Genomic DNA, 20,208 nt, shown 5'->3' on the forward strand with positions numbered 1-20,208 from the left:
AAGCTCTATTACAAAGCTGTCATCATCAAGACAGTATGGTACTGGCACAAAAACAGACATATAGACCAATGGAACAGAATAGAGAGCCCAGAAATAGACCCTCAACTCTATGGTCAACTAATCTTCGACAAAGCAGGAAAGAATATCCAATGGAAAAAAGACAGTCTCTTCAACAAATGGTGCTGGGAAAATTGGACAGCCACATGCAGAAAAATGAAATTGGACTATTTCCTTACACCACACACGAAAATAGACTCAAAGTGGATGAAGGACCTCAATGTGCGAAAGGAATCTATCAAAATCCTTGAGGAGAATGCAGGCAGCAACCTCTTTGACCTCCACCGCAGCAACTTCTTCCTAGGAACATCGCCAAAGGCGACAGAAGCAAGGGCAAAAATGAACTATTGGGATTTCATCAAGATCAAAAGCTTTTGCACAGCAAAGGAAACAGTTAACAAAACCAAAAGACAACTGACAGAATGGGAGAAGATATTTGCAAACGACATATCAGATAAAGGGCTCGTATCCAGAATCTATAAAGAGCTTATCAAACTCAATACCCAAAGAACAAATAATCCAGTCAAGAAATGGGCAGAGGACATGAACAGACATTTCTGCAAGGAAGACATCCAGATGGCCAACAGACACATGAAAAAATGCTCCACATCACTCGGCATCAGGGAAATACAAATCAAAACCACAATGAGATACCACCTCACACCAGTCAGAATGGCTAAAATTAACAAGTCAAGAAATGACAGATGCTGGCGAGGATGCGGAGAGAGGGGAACCCTCCTACACTGTTGGTGGGAATGCAAGCTGGTGCAACCACTCTGGAAAACAGTGTGGAGGTTCCTCAAAAAACTGAAAATAGAGCTACCCTACGACCCAGCAATTGCACTCCTGGGTATATATCCTAAAGATACAAACGTGGTGCTCCGAAGGGGCACGTGCACCCGAATGTTTATAGCAGCAATGTCCACAATAGCCAAACTGTGGAAAGCGCCTAGATGTCCATCAACAGATGAATGGATAAAGAAGATGTGGTATATATACACAATGGAATACTATGCAGCCATCAAAAGACATGAAATCTTGCCATTTGCGACGACGTGGATGGAACTAGAGGGTATCATGCTTAGCGAAATAAGTCAATCGGAGAAATATAACTATCATATGATCTCTTTGATATGAGGAAGTGGAGATGCAAGGTGGGGGGGTTTGGGGGGAGGTAGGAAAAGAAAAAATGAAAAGATGGGATTGGGAGGGAGACAAACCATAAAAGACTCAATCTCAAGAAACAGACTGAGGGTTGCGGGGGGGAAGGGGGATGGGAGAGGGTGGTGGGGAAATGGACATTGGGGAGGGTATGTGCTATGATGAGTGCTGTGAAATGTGTAAACCAGACGATTCACAGACCTGTACCCCTGGGGATAAAAATACATTATATGTTTATTAAAAAAAAAAAAAAAAAAAGAAACCTCCTGTGAGATTTGTTGTTATCTTCTTATACAGATGTGTCACTGAACACTTTGTTTATTGTGTAGCATGGTTCCTTTTACAAAGAGGACTCATTTGAGAAATTTCTTTCTGGGCTCAGTACCAGGAGTCTTATGCTTCTTTAAGCAGCTAGTTAGATTTTATTTTTACAGACAAGATGAACCTCACACCTGATTGTGTCTCCATCTGTGTAGTATGCCAGGAATCTTAAAGCCAAAGTTTTAGCTACAACCCCACAAAAAATATTGTGGTTTGTCTTTATCAAAGTAGGGTATGGATAAGTATTTTTAATCAAATATTACAAAAAATTTTCATTTAAATAGCAAAAGTTCCCACCCCAGTATCTTCTCTGGTTCTGTTCTCCCTATATACTCACATAGCAGTTTGCTCACTTCTCTACTTAGAAATTACCTAGTGACTACTGACTTCTTGATAGATCAGTTTGTAGTTAGCTAACATTTCCCCATACCTGGTCTGCTTTTAGAAATGATATCAAATATTTTAAATCATCTCCTTGTTAATTTTGTTGCTTCTAATACTAGTAAGTGGGTTTGCTGTTCTGTGGAGCTTTGGGCAGGTCTTCTGACGCATTTCATGAAGGACATGGATTTTATCCATTGTGTCCCTTTCCTTCTGCATCCTTCAAACATTTCCATCTCCAGACTTCTGTCAGTTATGCTCTCTTTGAACACTGTTAAGCTTGGTAACACTGCCTTTATTTTTCTTACTTTGTGTGTTTATTTCAAATATTGACAAATACAGATAACGGGTAGCACTTATCTAATTAATTTCATCCTTTTTTATGGCTTGACATGTAGGATAAAGAAAAGAATTTTAGGGAAGTTTGGAGAGAAAAATCAATATAAATGCGAAAATAATGAATTTAAGTTATAGGACATATACAGTAGAGAGGAGAAAAAGGAATACACAGTAGAGATTTCTCTGATGCAATTGAAACTACATGTAGACATATTATAAACACAGAAAAAGTTAGACAGTTTCTTAAAAATTTAAGCATGTATCTACTCTGTGAGTCAGATTCTCCCCGTATGCATTTTATACAGATGCTCACAGCAATTTCATTCATAATAGTAAAAAACTGGAGACTGCCCTGGTGTCTCTTAACAGAAACATAACTAAATAAACTATGGTAGGCTGAGAGCAGTTGAGCACAAAGGGTAAAACCTTAGAATGCCGTCATCATGTGATTCCCGTAGAAATAAAGGGAAAGAAATTGAAAAACTAGATTTTAAAATATTTTACCGTATTGTTTTTCCAAGTTATAGTATTGTTCTTATACCATGATTCTTAATTAATGGTTCTCCTAGTAAAATACTTCTAAACTTTGTAACTTTGGCAAAACGAAAAAGATAAGACCTTTCTAGTTGAGTCAAGAGCAGAAATGCTCAGAGGAGGTATTGCTGCTCACATACAGAGAGAGTGTTTTGGCATTTGCCACACAACATGTTGCGATGGTTTTATAACCCAAAAAGAGTATGTTTTCAGCAGAGCTCAAGTGAATTACCTGTATGAACCTCTCAGATTTGACGTGGGCTGGTATGTGTGTGTTAATTCTCACATTTCTCCTATTATTTGTCCCCTGATTTTGACATGATTTTTGCATGACCATTTCCTTTTTTCTGCATGATCTCTGCGACGCCTGGCGACTTTACATATTATGATGATATCATCGTACCTCTGCGAAAACACTATTGATTTGCCTAGGGTCTTGAATCAGACTAGCATGCTTTTTCTTTTTCTTCTGTAGGATATTATCAAACGCTGTTTATTTACTATGACTGGTTACTGAACTGGCTCTGGTACATCCAGAAATAACAAGAGCTGTGAAACGTAAAGAGGTGGGAGTTAGGGAATGCTCATTTTTATTCATTCATTTAATCTGATTGTAAATGGATAACTCCTCAGACACCAACCATTGTGGAGGGCCATCAGATATAGTGGTGGACCAGAGGTTTGATCACAGACTTCAAAGCTTGCCTACAGTGGATGATGAATTACACAATGAAGTAATTTCAGCTGAGTGCAGAGAGTAAGTACAGGGTGCTCTGAGGATCCCTGTGGAATACTGGGGGATTGAGGAGTGAGGGTCGCGGGATATCCTTAACTTCAGGAAGCACTATCTGAGCCGAGTCTTGCCGGGCGTGTTTGTACAGCCGGATGAAAGTGATGACAAGACAGTTCAGGTGACAAAGCCAGATCCGGAGTGTAACAGGGGCAGTGTTTATGAAAGTACTGCTTTTCTTCCTGCCTCAGCATGCAGTGTAACCAGACCTGGAGACTCACATCAAGGCTGCAAAATGGAAAATCTATTTCTGTATTTTGATGTAAATTGTTAGCATGGGGAAAATAAAATTTAAAATCCAGCAACAACTAAAATTCTACTTAAAGAAAAGTGATTATAGTGATCACAGGTTTATGACATCAACTTAAGGAAAAAAATCAGTATGTGCTTTTGTTGCAGTAGAGATATTTTATGTTTTAAGAAATTAAGATCTCTCACATTAGGAAATATTCTTGTGTTGTTGTTTTTCTCACATAATTTCCCACCTAGGAGGCTTGTTGGCAGTAGCACTAAGAACTCCTCCTAGGCTCACTTAAACAATAGCTGTGTGTTTCAGACACATATTTTTTTGTCTTAAGCGAAACCTTTGCCCTAAGATATACATTCTCACTCATTTACTATAGAAGCTTGTGGTCCCTTATTTTAGGTTTCTTGAAAGGTGAGGTTTTAATGAGGACCAAATATATTTATTCTCTTCATAAAATATTTCATAAGTTACACTTCAGACCCCATAATAGTGAATTTGAGGGAAATTTTACTTCATGCATCACACACAGCATACTTCTAAATCCCTATATATTTTCCTCCAGTCTGATAAATTATATGCTTCAAGGGATGACAAAATGCTTTCCCAAAGTTTATTGGTTTTTAAATGCCAAGTGGTAGAAAAGTTTTTCTATGATTTTAGACTTTTGCATCCTATTGGAGTTGAGGGGAGGATTTATCTATTTGAAAGATTCTCTGAGACGAGGGGTTGGCAAGTATAGCCTCTGGGTTAACTCTGGTCTCTGTTCTTTTAAAGTCTGTGAGCTATGATGGTTTTTACATTGTTCGAGTGTTGTTAAAATAAAAAGGAAGAAGAAGAAAAAGGATATGGGACTGAGAGGTATGCAGTCTGCTAAGCCTAAAATATTAACTGTTTGGTATTTTACAGAAAAAGTGTACCTTTCCTGTGTCAGGCCATCTGAACTCTTGTTTCAGCTAGAATAAATGTTCAGTGCCACATGGTGGGAAATTTTTAGTTATTAAAACTTTAGCAATATTTAGATTATACAGTTAGCATTCTGAATAACTCACAATATGTTTTCTTAAAAAATTCTAACTCTTTGCTGTATTTTATTTTTAAAGGCAGCAGACAGAGGAAGGGAAGCAGGCTCGCTTCTGAGCAGAAAGCCTGATGCGGGGCTCGATCCCGGGACCCCGAGATCATGACCTGAGCTGAAGGCAGAGGCTTTAACCCACTGAGCCACCCAGGCGCCCCTCTTTGCTGTATTTTATTTTAAGTTTTTATTTTAATTCCAGTTAACATACAGTGTCCTATTACTTTCAGATGTTGTACAACACCTGGAATTCAGTAATTTCCATAGGTCATGGTGCTCATTATGACCAGTGCCCTCCTTAATCCCCAGCACCTGTTTCACCCGTGCCCCTACCCCCTCTTCTGTGAAGTTTAGTAATTTGTAGGACAGTCACTCTCAAGTAGCAGCACAGGTTTCAAGTTATATTGCTCTTAGCTTTACTAAGTTTAAAACCTCCCGAGTTACATAAATGCTATGTTAGTTACAAAAAAACAAACAAAAACCCCCAAGCCCTACCCTTCTGAGCATATATAGAACTCACAGCCAGTAGAAGAGATTTTATTTATTTATTTATTTATTTGACAGAGAGAGACAGAGATCACAAGTAGCAGAGAGGCAGAGAGAGGGAGGGGGAAGCAGGCTCCCTGCTGACCAGAGAGCCCGATGTGGGGCTTGATCCCAGGACCCTGGGATCATGACCGGAGCCAAAGGCAGATGCTTAACCGACTGAGCCACCCAGGTGCCCCAGTAGAAGAGATTTAATAGTGATGACTTATAATTCACAAGCTCCTGTGATTGATTTTTCAGTCTTAACAATGATGAATTTGTCAGTTGTTTTCGTGTATTCACAAAACGTGTATTACTCTGTGACATTTTTCCAAAGGTTGAATTTTAAAGCATATTGTTTCATTCAGGAAAGATGTAAATTCATTTTAATTTTTCAATTTTTCATGCAGATTTTCAGTTCTTAAAGATTTTGTAAATATCAGCTGAATGTTTTACCTTGTTTATTCTTTCTTTCTTTTCGCATCTATCTGAAAAACCACCAGTGGGTGTGAAAGAGTCAAATTATTTGAAAAGAAATGCTTCTTTTTTTTTTTTTTTTAAGATTTTATTTATTTATTTGTCAGAGAGAGAGAGCGAGAGAGAGTGAGCACTGGCAGACAGAGGCAGAGGGAGAAGCAGGCTCCCTGCCGAGTAAGGAGCCCGGTGTGGGACTTGATCCCAGGACGCTGGGATCATGACCTGAGCTGAAGGCAGCTGCTTAACCAACTGAGCCACCCGGGCGTCCCAAGAAATGCTTCTTTTTAAGACTTATGGCAAAGTACTTATTGTTACTTAACTGAGGTGTACACTACAGCAGACCAGCCTTTCTTTTTTTAGTAAACCCTGTCGTTCAAACTTTTTAATTATTTCTATTAAAAGCTGCAGAGGAGCTTTCGTTAGTGACCGCAATGGGAGCATGTTTTGGGGGGAAAGTGTAAGAAAATAAAATTCTAATTTTTGTCAAAGTTTGTTCAAATAAAACTGAAGAGAGAAATAGAGTATGCAGGCAAATATGCTGTATAGTAAATGAGCCAGAAATCAAATGTACATCCATAATGGTATGATAAGAATTCTCAGACTTCAAATTTGATATTGAAATATACAGTATCAAATATCAAAAATAAAATGTGTTGTGCCTAAATAAAAAAACCTTTATTCCCAACTGAAAATTTTATTCTCAAACCAAACTCAGTGTAGGGATGCCTGCCAAGCTTGTTACTTTGCCCAGCTTGCCCTTACTATTTGACAGACATCCCGTAAGCTATTTGACAGACATCTGAGACTAAATTTCCTGATTTGAAAAAAGTACGTCCCTACCAAACTTAAGGAGGTGCAAACAATACAACATGTACTAGGACTCTTTAAATAATAAAGTGATATATAAATATTAGATGTTGTTTTTATTAAATCAGTGGTTGCACCTCTTTCTATATTTAACTTTTCCAAATACTGCTGTATAAAAGGGGACATTTCATACATATTCATGCCTTTATATTCAAGGCAGTGATTGGTAACACCTACACTCTTCATTTGAAAAGTTTTAAACTCCAATTAAAATAATGGCTTAAATATCTGATGCTTGGGAATGAAAAGTGCAAAACACACAATTTACTGATGCTGTGAACACCGGAGAAAATACCATATGACATGCATTTGTTCATAAATAATACATATGCCCTCTCCACGAAGCTCAACTTCAATAAAACACAACTAGTTGAAACATCTCAAATTCTCGATGTGTGACCTTTCAGTGTGATGGTGAAATTTCACATGCAATATATCTAAATCTTCACTAATTATCTTTCCATTCAGGTATCTTTGTATTTATCAATATTTATTCAGTTGCTTAAAAAAAAATTTAAAAAATGAGGAAACAAGGCAAATATTGAGAAAGCCCAGAGGTTTTCTTCAGCATGTTCTGGATTTAGATGCTGGAATGCTGTTTCCACAGATATACCTACTTTGTCTTTTTCTGACATCCATGCCTTTATAATAGCAGAATGACCAGCAGGAGCTTAGTGGAAGGAAAGCTTCATTTCCAGTAGTTCTGGGTTCTGTTTTGTTTTCTCTCCTCACATGTGGTGCATTTGGGATCCAGGTTGTAGTAAGTTTCCTGTCTCTTCTCTTCCGGACTCACTTCTGCACCACTGTTCTTTCCTTCTGCCCGAAGCACCCCACTGCTCGGGAATACTGGTCACCAGATCATTCTACCCAGTACGATTCTGTAATTTATGTTATGCTGTTGTCTTCTCTTTTTCTAGGAACTTCACTGTATTCAGGGAGGGGGTGTTAGTGGCCCTGATCTTAACAGTGATGTGTAATTTTTTTGCTTAAAACCCTCCAATGGATTTCTTTCTGGTATGCTTAAAATGAAATGTACGACATGGTCGTGGTTTACAGTCCTGTCTGCTCTGGCCTCCACCCCTCCAACATCTTCTACCCTGTTCTTCCTTTCTTCACTGTGTTCCAAATGCCCTGGTTTCCTTATTATCCCCAAACATGCAAGGTATGCTCAGTATTGTATACTATATATGTAATTTAATATGTAAAAACATACACATATTATGTAATGTCATGTCAGTAATGTATATACACACATTCATTAAATATTTATTATTTATTAGCTACCCAGTTATGTACTTTAATACATAAATGCCATGAAAACTGAAACTCTGTATTGTTTACTCCTGTAACCCCAGTGATTTGAACAATATATTGGGCTCTTAGCTATTCCCTGAGTGAATGATAAGTGAATGGATCAGTGAATGAATGCATGTATGAATGAATCATTCCAGCACAAGTGCTAAAATTGAGTCTTATTAAATCTTAAGCTTTAGACCTGAGTTCCTTCTCTGCACCAGGAATAACCTGTTCTCTGCTCCTCCTCCATTTATCTGCATCTCCCAGACACCGTTCTGCCCTCCTGTCCAGCTGAAGTCTGTTTCTTTCTTTTTTTCCTGAGTATATAGTTTTCGTAGAGCTCCAGATATTACTGAAATTATTACCTGTATTGTCCACTTTTGCAGTTTCTTTTAATGTTGCCTTTTGCAACTTTTTTCATATTATTTTAGGCCTGTGCTAATGTGACTTATAAGAAATATATTTTTTGTTCTTTGTCCATCATTCCTGGCACACAGCTCCTCAAATCCTTGTAGTTTCCTAAGTGATAAGTACAATAAAGGTAAAATGGATTTTTTTTTTTTTTAATTCATAATAAGCTCCTGGGGCACCTGGGTGACTCAGTGGGTTAGGCCTCTGCCTTCGGCTCAGGTCATGATCTCAGGGTCCTGAGATCGAGCCCTGCATCGGGCTCCCTGCTCAGCAGGGAGCTTGCTTCCCCCTCTCTTTCTGTCTGCCTCTCTGCCTACTTGTGATCTCTCTGTCAAATAAATAAAATCTTTAAAAAAAAATAATAAGCTCCTTTGACCCACACCAGAGTTTTTGCTAGAGGTGATTTTTGGAAAGCCCCTAGATAATCACAAAAGGGGGGGGGTGGTTAACAGTTGAACCATTCTGACCTCTGAGAGTTTAATCGTCAATGGCCAGTGATTTAATGATTTTGCTTGCATTATGAGACCTCCCTAAAAATCTCTGAAGTTGGTGTTGGGAAGTATTTTGGGCTGGTGAGTACGTAGAGGACTGGGGAAGGTGGCACCCCTGGAGAAGGTGTGGAAGCCCTTCCCACATAACTTGCTCTGTGCATCTCTTCTGCCTGGCCATTGCGGAGTTGTATCCTTTTATGATAAAACAGTAATCTAGTAGTAAACTGGTTTTCTGAGTTCTGTGAGCCATTCTAGCAAAGGGTCAGACTTGAGAAGGGGGTCATGGGAATCTACTTTTAGCTGGTCTATCAGAAGCAGAAGGGACAGATTAGACTTGAGATAGGCATCTGAAATGGGCTGGTCTTGTGGGCCCCTTCCCCTAACCTGTGGGATCTGACTCTATCTCCAGATAGGTAGTGTCAGAATTGCGTTAAATTATAGGACCTCCAGCTAGTATCCATGGAGAATTGGGGAATTTCTTAATGTGTAGGAAAACTCATGCATTTGGTGTCAGAGTGAAGTTTTGGAGTAGAGGAGAAACACAGAAGAGTGTTGTGTTTTGTTTTCTTTTAGGCCTCAAAAAACTACGGATGTCTCAGAGAGAGTGCTCCCAAAGAGTTACTTGGTATTATTGTTTTTATTATTTATATATCATCACCAAACACTACAGCAAGCACATCCTCAAGATAAATTGTTTGGTGGCTTTTACTGAGTAATATTTAAGATGTATTTTAGATTAATTTAAATGCTGTAAGGATTTAATTCCAGTGATTTTGGTCAGGGATGCTCACCCATATTACTTTTGCGGCCAGAACAACCAGTAGTGGTATTAAAATGCAGCCACAGTTTAATAGAATACATTCATGGCATCTTTGTAAAGCTATAGCCTGGCTAGAAAAATACCTAAAAAAAAAAAAAAAATCTTTTGCTGGTTTTCCTGATCAAATTTTGTCAGTAAGATACAAAGAAGATGCTCTCAGTGTTAACATTCATGACTTAAAGCTCATTTCGGGCTTGAAGGTAGGTGTGGCCCATTCTGCAAAGGCAGATGCAGCTAAGGATGAGGAAAACCCCAGAGGGCTCAACGGGATCATCCCTGGAGACCATCCCAGTTTTCAGACACGCAACTGTACATGGTCTAGACTAAATTTTACCCTCATGTAGATTATTGGGACGTCTATATGTTATAGAAAATAGTTTTAATCCTGAGGAAATATTTCCTTCTGAGCCCTATATAACTAGGTCTTATACTGCACATTTTGTGTTTTGGAGGCTAGAGTATGAAGAGTGCCCATGAGGTAACAAACTGGCAACCACAAATTCAGGGCTGTGCCATGTGTGTTGAGAGTAAACCGTAGCCTCCTGCTTCAAAGCTGCTATGTACTTTTTATCAAAAGCATGTCTTTTGTGCTTCTTATCAATTTTATGTGTTTAAAAAACTGTTAACAAATAATTTTTTTAAAGATAGAACTTCTGTTTTTATACAGAAGCAAATTCAAAGTCTCAGGTCAAGAAGACAACAAATTAGCCATGTAATATGGTGCTTATGTTGTGTTTTGGGTTTTGTGTGTGTGTGTGTGTGTGTGTGTGTGTGTGTGTGATTAGAAAAGGGCAGTTTTCTTCTTAAAATTTTTATTTCAGTGTTTAAGAGATCATATAAACAAATATAAAAGAGGAGGGCACATGGGATACAACATTATAAAAATTCAAGTTATCTAATATAGAAAGAGCTAGAATGTATGTATGAAATTAAAACTGCTAGTGTTTAAAATAAAACAGACATTTCTCATTTACTTGACTTATATTTTCTAAATTATGATAGTCTGTTTCTTTAAATCTTCCTTGAATTAGAATTTTATACTGACATTTTCCCTATTAGATTGTGATTGTTTGGAGTATAGTGTCTATGGCTAGGTATCTTATGTCCCCATATTATCTTGTTCTATACTTACTATGGAATAGATGTTTTACAAATGTTTCCTGAATGAATGCTGGCCATGCCTGAAGGAAATCCGTTTGTTCTCTGCTGAAAAAACATAAGACAATGGGAAGTTCTCAATGTAAATAAGGTTCATGGGAAATCACTCTTTTGATTTGACCACATCCTCTGTAAATGAGAAATCTGGAATGGACACATTTCTGATCAATTCGTAAACTCCGTAAATGTGTTCATGCCAATAAAAGGTAGAAAACTCTGGCTATTTGCACAATGTGTTCAGTTGTTCTTTTAATCGAACTGATGTTGAAAAAAAGTTCAGATTTCTAATGGTGGCATGGGAAGGTAAGGTGGAGAGATTTTAAAAAAGCACGAAATATGGTTGGAGGTGGAAAAGACTGTAATTTAAATGTAAAATATGAGAACTCGTAATTTAAATATTTACTGGACACTGCAATGGGTTCCATATAGTGTTTCATTCTTCTAATATGTGTGTTTTTTCACCTTCAAAAGGGCACATAGAAATTTTGGCCTAGTTTCCGTTTAAAACCAGACTTGTTTTCAAATAAAGAAAGTATGGTAGCTTTGTTCAAATTGTTTATAGTAGAAAATATAAAATCCTGCCATTGGAGAAGAAAACTTACATTTATCTTAGCACACAGAGAACGTGGTTGTTTTCAAAGTACGTTTTTCTTTAATTTTTTAATCCCTGTTCTTTTTTTCCAGGCATTTCCTGGGAACATCAACTCTGATAGCGTGGTTCGTCATGATTTACAGCATCCAGTGATCGCCCGCTATGTGCGCATCGTGCCCCTGGACTGGAATGGAGAAGGCCGCATTGGGCTCAGAATTGAGGTCTATGGCTGTTCTTACTGTGAGTATCTGTTGAAATTTATGGTGGATTTTGTCGTTTTCATTTAATTAGTGATTTATTTTTGATTATTTAACATTACTTGCTTTCTCTGACAATAAACTGCCTTGTTTTTATATATAAATATGTAAGTTTATCTGTATATTCTAAATATATTTTTACATCTTTACACAGAAACACATAAAAATACCTTAAACAAAGGATTTTTGTTCTGTAGACTAAAACGACAAAGCTTATTAAGTTGCCTGAAGTCTTATGCAATATTTAAAAAGTAGAAACTTACATTATTATCCATCATTTTGACTCTTCGTGATGAATTTTGGATATATTCTTGAGAATTCCCTGCCAATTCTCATCAATTTCACCTTTTACTATTTTAAAGCTAACAACTGAATTTTAATGTCAAGGATACTTTGTATATCTGTAAGTTTTATTTGCTCCTTTAAAAAATTGCCTTGGTCCCCTAAAATGATGCTTTTCTATTAATCATGTTTTAAGCTCTTTTTCTTATTTATATCTTAAATACATTGTATAGACGTCTGGTGATTCTAATATATGGATTTTTGGGGATTACAGCTCTGCTGTCTTGTTTCTACTATTTTTACCAGTAGTGCTTGTTTGCCGCTCCTCTTCTTCTGTCTTCTTCTTTACAGCCCTCTTATCTGCCTGTCCTTCTTTTCCCCATCTTCTTGACTATGACCTTAGTTTCTTTAAAACTTCCATCGGTGGAATTTCTTTCAGGCCAAGGTTGATGATGGATTTATCTACCGAAGATGTCTTTGCTTATTTGCTTCTATGAAAGCAGTACCAACACAGAATTACTTTAAAGATTGTTTGAGCTGTTTTGAGGCCACTAGGTAGTAGAGATTCAATCTGCAAATACATGATTTGCAAATACTGGCTTTAGAATATGAATTCTCTGATAAAATATTTCCCTCCTCCTAGGAGTCTACCTTACTCTCCTTAGACTCTCCCTTACCTTTCCTACAGATACGTAAAAATAAAAGTTCACTACAAGCAGCAGATGGCAAATGACCTATTGGCAAGCTTTTTAAAATTAACCAAACATTTGGTAGTTTATAATAAAAATATATATAAAGCTTTCACCTCTGTAGAAATCAGTTACAGAGATTGGTGTGGAAATAGTAGCTGTTGTGATAACCAAATCATATTTATTTATTCATGAGCAATATTGTTACGTGCAAACTGAAGTGGTTACTACAAAGGGGCCATGGAGATCATTTAAAAGTTCTCCAGGTGTTTATTTTATTTGGGCATCACTTTCTTTCTTTTCTTTTTTTTTTTTTTTTAAGATTTTATTTATTTATTTGACAGACAGAGATCATAAGTAGGCAGAGAGAGAGAGAGAGAGAGAGGAGGAGGAGGAAGCAGGCTCTCTGCTGAGCAGAGAGCCCGATGTGGGGCTTGATCCCAGGACTCTGGGATCATGACCCAAGCCGAAGGCAGAGGCTTTAACCCACTGAGCCACCCAGGTGCCCCGGGCATCACTTTCTTATAGCAAATACATCGAGTAGAGAGGCAGAGAAATGTAGTTCTTCAGCAGAATATAGACTTTCAGGAGGAAGATTTAACTTGTTAGGAGAAGCCTAAAATGAGCCTTAACATAAATCTGGGTTCTCTATATGTGGTCTGAGCATTATGGATACAGAATTCTGTGTTCACATATATTCTAAGTATCAGCACATTGGGAAGGCCAAGACAAAATGTGGTATTTTCCTCTGCATGATGGATTTTCTAGGGAGCATGTTCAGTAAATGAAAAATGTGTAATGCTCTTCATGGAAACCATGATGTATGAAATGTATTAATACTTACTTAGCACTTTTTATGTGTCATGAAATATGCTGAATGTTAGTAATACCATGGTGAATAAGGAAAACATTATATGAGAGATCAGGTGGAACAACTAGTATAGTATTATTTATCGAGATAAAAATAGTGGAAGTTAAAATACACCCAGAGGCCTATCGCCTGAATGATAGAGCTGAAAGGAAAACCAGTGAGTCCGGTATGATGCTAGAGCTCACACCCTCTGTTCTACTTTCCTACTCCTTGATTCCAACAAAATGAACAATGATGTAACCATCACCAAGTCAATAAAATAATCATATTGACCCCTGGCCCCCCTCCCAGTTACTGCTGCTTTTTAAAGGTAGAAATTTACCTGATTTTTATCCTCATAGATTAATTTTACATTTTTTTTTAGTCCTGAAGTATACATCATTTTCCATCTGAGTTCTTTTCTTCAAAATAATAATTGTAAGAATTATCCACACTGTTATTTAAGGTATTTGATTATATTCATTGGCACTGTTACTCTAGTGTATGAATATCCTATAATCATCAATTCATTTTATGTTAATGAATGTTTGAATTATTTCCATTTTTGGCTATTTTAATAGAATTGCTATAAATATTCCTCATGGGTGTCACCTTAGGAAGGGTAATACCAAGTTAGGATATATGTATGTTTAATTTTTGTCAGTAATGACAAAATTCTTTTCTGTAGTGGTTATTATCAACTCACACTCCCATAGCCAATGTATTGGATTTCCTGTTGCTTTACAAATTTGGGAACTTAGTATGGATTTCAAAGTTTTAACCATTGTGGTGAGTGTTCATTATATCTCATTTTAGTTTTAGTGAGTACTTTCCTGATTTTTAAAGAGGTTATGCTTGTCGTTCCTTTGTGTACCTCTTTCTTTGAAGTGTTTGTTCAATTTTGCCTGTTTTCCTGTTGGATTGTCATTTATTTATTTATTTATATTTATTTATTTATTTATTTATTTATTTTATTTATTGTTTTTGAATACTTTTTATAGCCAAGTCCCTCTCTTTCTCTTTTATTTTATTCTTGTTAGGATATCCAGACACATTATCTTATTTTTGAGGTGGCTTTCTTTAAAAAATCATTTTTAAAACCAACACTGTTAATGGGGTTACTTAGAGTTCAGAGTAAAGGCAAACACCGCTTGCCCAAAGGCAAATAGTGTGGGGTGACTCACGTGTGGCTTAAAAGAGGACAATGTGTTCTACAGTTGTTGTAAGTGGATCTGTGAAGTGGTGAGCTCATACTATCATGGCCTTCTCCATCTAGCCCGGGCTTTGGGAGTCACAAATGGAAAGGAAAAAAAAATACTTGAAGCTACGTAGGAAGCTAGTTTTTCTAGTATATAAGCGTCTCTGGGTTGGGGGGGGGGGGCGGGAATCGTACACTTAAAAAACTGTATTAACATTATATCAGTAGGTGCCAGTGGAGTAAATGATGAACTGGTAACATAAAATAAAATGTAGGATAGAAGAAAAATACCGTTGTAGGAGATTGTAGTAAGTTGGATAATGGTCTCCAGAGGTATCAGGTACTAATCCCTGGAACTGTAAATGTTACTTAATAAGTCAGAGCATTTGATTAAGTTAATGACTGTGGCATGGGGAGAGTATCGTGCATTTTCCAGGGGGCTTCTAGGTACATGGGTTCTGTCCTTGGGAGCGGCGGGCAGAGGGAGAATTCATAGACAGGAAAATGGAGGCACTGTGACCATGGTGCAGAGATCGAGTGATGCTTTTATAAGTCAAGGAATGTCAGCAGCCACCAAAAGCTGGAAGAGGAGAGGAGAAGATTCTCCTTAGAGTCTCCGGAGGAATTGAGGTCCTGCTGACACGTTGATTTGAATCTAGTGAAACTGATTTGGGACTTCTGGCCTCCAAAACTGTGATAAAATAGAGCTGTTGTTTTAAGCCACCTGGTTTGGGGTACTTTGTACAGCAGGGACTGGGAGCCATAGACGTATCAATATCATTTTAGGGGGAGAAAAGGTACAAACATAGCTTTAGAGCTGTGTTCTTCAGTAGAAGAAAAGATGTGAATGTCCTTGACCTGCTGTAGTTTGCTAGTCACATCTGGCTGTTGAGCACTTGAAATGTAGCTGAGATAACTGAAGAACTCATTTTAAATTGTGTTTAATTTTAACTCACTTGTATTTGAATTTACATAGCGTGACTGCTGACTACCATATTGGTTAGTGTAGATTAAAAGAACCAAAAGTCTGCTTGTTATTTTTCTTCCATGTTCTTTTATACTTTAAAGAACCTACAACATTTATTTTTTAAATAGTGTTCTCTGATTTTTAACCTTAGTTTGGTGAACAATGATTTAATATCCTGGACACAGTTTTTATTGTCGAAGAGTTAATGACTAGTCATTTCTTTAACAAGATCCCCAACTGGGCCATTTTTGTAACTAATGTCCAGATCAGATTCTTTTTATGTATCTATTTTTGAAGAATCCAGATTGTATTTATGTATTTTCCAAGAGAAATACACATTTATAGTAAGAAAAATATGTGTTAAACATATTTGTGATGGACAACTTTCCTAAAGCTACTATTGTTTAAGTTTACCTGTCCTAGTGTAGGCCCTTAGAAGATGGCCTTCTGGTTTTGTTTTTGTTTTTTGTTTTTTTTTTGTTTTTAATTTAGTGAAATACTATGTCAGAGACTTTGCCTTTTCAATGAGAAAAAGAATCATGGATCTTTGAAGGGGAAAAGTCAGATACACCCTTTTATTTTGCCCTCGTAAGAGTTAGCGGTACTCTGTCGCAAGGAGAAACTAGGCTTCCATCACTCCTGTGGGAGAGAGAAATGAATTCGCTCATCTTTCTAAAAGCCCCTTAGAAGACTTTTCTGAGGTCTGTCCTGAAGTTGCTAATTAGGGAATGGGAGAGCCCTTCCTCTGTTTCTAAGTTTGCTGAAAGGACTGGAGAGGGCAGGATCTCAGCATGAGCAGTGCTTCTGTTGGAGGTGTGTGCTGCTGCCGTCCCCCTGGTTTGTCATTTCTCCTCTGTGCAATTCTTCTGTGGCCACTTTGCCGTCTGAGACGTTCGGTATTTCTCAAGCTTGCAGATAGAAAGTTCACTCTATTCCAGGTGGAGAAGGTTAGTTCTAGGCCACTTTTTTGAAGCCTTTACGGCTTCTCCTGTTGGTATTTCCTGACTTGTCTTGAGACTCACAGGAGTTCTAATTTCAGTGAATCTAAACTCATTTTAAATTATTGTGTTCCCTCTACATTTGGTTTTCCCTCCAGTTTAGTTGAAAGAAGTGCATGCTGTTATTTTTAAAACTTAGTGATATTCCCCACATCTTCTGACTCAGTAAACCTTCTCCCAAAACACCGATGCTAATCTTCTTACTCTGTACCAGAGAGACTACATGAAGCAGAAGGGAGAAGTCTCAGTCTAATAATTTCTAAAAATCATTTATGGCTGCAGTACTCCAACATTCATTTTACACAAGCCCAGTACAGTGTCCTGATTGATGTGAGCATTTTTGATGACAAATACTGTATGAACTTTTAACCAGAGTCTTCATGAGAGTCAAGTCAATGCCTTGGGAAACCAAGATACACACAACTAAACTAATTTTTGTATATGCCTTCAGTTTGAATGAATAATTACTAAAGCCTGGATATACCACCCAATGCAAATCATGGTGGAAAGTAAGCACCATACTAGGGCAGGAAAAAGTATCGAGAGAAGCCAAATACAAACAAAATACAAACAAAAAAGCCAAATACAAACAAAAGGACGGTGTCTTGTTCATTTCATGCTGTGCAAATGAGATTGTCCTCCGTAGGGACCACAAACTGATACTCACTACGACCGTGCTGTCTCAGCAAGAGGTGCTGTCGTGTGTGTGTGTGTTAGTTTCCTAGGATTGTCATAGCAAAGTACCGCAAACTGTGTAGTGGAAGACAACAGGATTTGTTCTGTTGTAGTTCTGGAGGTCAGGAGTCAGAAACCACAGTGTCAGCAGAGTTGATTCCTTCTGCAAAGGGAATTCCTCTTCCAGAGGGAGAAGCTGTTTCATGTGCCTCCCTTAGTTCTGGTGGTTGCTGGCAATCCTTCATGCTCTTTGACCTGTCTGTGCATCATTCCACTGCCTGCCTCTCCGTTCACACAGCCTTCTTCCTGGTGTGTGCCAGGCTCTGTGTCCTCATGTGGACTTCTCCCCTCTGTGTGTCAGGGTCTGTGTCTTCACGTGGCCTTCTTATAAAGACACCACTCACTGGATTTAAAATCCACCCTATCCAGTATGACCTAATTTTTTTTCTTTCTTTCAAGATTTTATTTAACTTATAGCTAGTTATTTAACACATAGTATAGTATTAGTTTCTGGGGTAGAACTTAGTGGTTTATCAGTTGCACATAACACCCTGTTGCTCATAACATTAAGTGCCCTCCTTAATACCCATCACCAAGTTACCCCATCCCCCCACACACCTCCCTCCAGTGACCCTCAGTTTGTTCTCTTTTGGTAAGAGTCTGTTGTGATTTGCCTCCCTCTCTATTTTTATCTTGCTTTATTTTTCCTTCCTTTCCCCTATGTTCATCTGTTTTGTTTCTTAAATTCCACATATGAGTGAAATCATATGGTATTTGTCTTTCTCTGACTGACTTATTTTGCTTAGCATAATATACTCTAGTCCCATTCTCATTGTTACAAATGGCAAGCTTTCATTCTTTTTGATGGCTGAGTAATATTCCTGTGTGTGTGTGTGTGTGTGTGTGTGTGTGTGTGTGCGCGCGTGTGTATCACATCTTTATCCATTCATCAGCCGATGGACATTTGGGCTCTTTCATACTGTGGACATTGGGGCTATAAACATTGGGGTGCTCATGTCCCTTCAAATCACTAGCTTTGTATCCTTTGAATAAATGCCTAGTAGGATCTTAGGGTAGTTCTATTTTTAACTTTTTGAGAAGCCTCTGTACTATTTTCCAAAGTGGCTGCATCAGCTTGCATTCCCACCAACAGGGTAAGAGGGTTCCTCTTTTTTTGCGTCCTCGCCAACATCTGCTGTTTGCTGAGTTGTTAATTTTAGCCATCCTTACCAGTGTGAGGTGGTATCTCATTGTGGTTTTGATTTGTGTTTCTCTGATGATGAGTGATGTGGAGCATTTTTTTTTTCAGGTGTCTGTTAGCCATTTGTATGTTTTCTTTGGAGAAATGTCTTTTCGTTTCTTTTGCCCATTTCTTAACTAGATTTTTTAATTTTTTGAGTATTGAGTTAGATAAGTTCTTTATAGATTTTAGACACTAGCCCTTTATTAGATATGTGATTTGCAAATATCTTCTCCCATTCTGTCAGCTGCCTTTTAGTTTTGTTGTTTCCTTCACTGTGCGGGAGCTTTTTATCTTGATGAAATCCCAATAGTTCATTTTTGCTTTTTTTTCCCCTTGCCTCCGGAGATGTCCCTAGTAAGAAGTTGCTATACCCGAGGTCAAAGAGGTTGCTGCCTATGTTCTCCTCTAGGATTCTGATGGATTCCTGTCTCACATTGAGGTCTTTCATCCATTTTGAGTCGATTTTTGTGTGTGGTGTAAGGAAATGGTCCAGTTTCGTTCTCCTGCATGTGGTTGTCCAGTTTTCCCAGCACCAGTTGTTGAAGAGACTGTCTTTTTTCCACTGGACTTTCTTTCCTGCTTTGTCGAAGATTAGTTGGCCATAGAGTTGAGGGTCCATTTCTGGGTTCTGTATTCTGTTCCACTGATCTATGTGTATATTTCTGTGCCAGTACCAGACTGTCTTGATGACGACAGCTTTGTAACACAGCTTAAAGTCCAGAATTGTGATGCCTCTAGCTTTGGTTGACCTAATCTTAAAGTAACCAATTAAAAAGACTGCATTTCCAAGGACAAACATGTTTGGAGTTTCTGGGTGGATATGAATTTTGGAGAACATATATATTCATTAAAATTAGTAAGAATTTCTGTTAGGTTAGTTTAGCTGGGCAGAGAAATAAGTAGTTTTGGGAATCCACCCATGTCTTCCTATTTAAATTAAATATTTAATTATACATAAAATGAAAGGGTTCCGGTTACTTGTATTTTGTGTTTTTCACACATACAAATACACACACATGAAGTGAAAGATTTATTACATTTCTTGGGGATCGATATATTGTGACACGGACTCACCAATCCCATTAGGATTTACTGAATTCTATTTGTAAACCATTTTGCTAATTTTAAATCTAAAGTGCAACATGTATACCTGTGGTTAAAATACTTTAATGGTGCTACATTGCGTAAAGTTCAAGGTGTTATCTTGAAATATAGTGCCTTCCTGTTACATCCTCTCACTGCCATGTTGCACTCTGTGCTCAAGTAATACAGACTGTTCCTGTTCCCCAGTACAGGCTGTGCTCCTTGAACATGTTTTTGTCCAGGATGTCCTCTGCAACCACCAGGTCCTCTCCATGTTCCCCTCCTCAGTCTCGTCTCTTCCAGGATTCAGTTGATATGCAATTTTCAACAAGAAGACTTCTCTGAATTTTCAGAATAAACCACATTTCTTTTTACTCCCATTACACTGTGTGAATATTTTCAGTGAAATGTGTATCAAAGTATTCCA

The 20,208-nt window shown here is 37.8% G+C and overlaps 1 protein-coding gene across 1 annotated transcript in view; it reads left to right on the plus strand.

Annotated features, from left to right (window-relative positions):
• The window catches only part of CNTNAP2 (contactin associated protein 2), a gene marked incomplete at both ends in the record, with an annotated part of 1,866,690 nt that overhangs the window by 808,878 nt on the left and 1,037,604 nt on the right, over window positions 1-20,208 (plus strand). Inside the window, 1 exon segment of the mRNA XM_080819035.1 lies at window positions 11,632-11,779. Within this exon segment, the coding sequence (XP_080675161.1) occupies window positions 11,632-11,779 (148 nt within the window).

This window comes from Martes martes, assembly GCF_963455335.1.
Source record: "Martes martes genome assembly, chromosome: 11".
Taxonomy (NCBI): Eukaryota; Metazoa; Chordata; class Mammalia; order Carnivora; family Mustelidae; genus Martes; species Martes martes.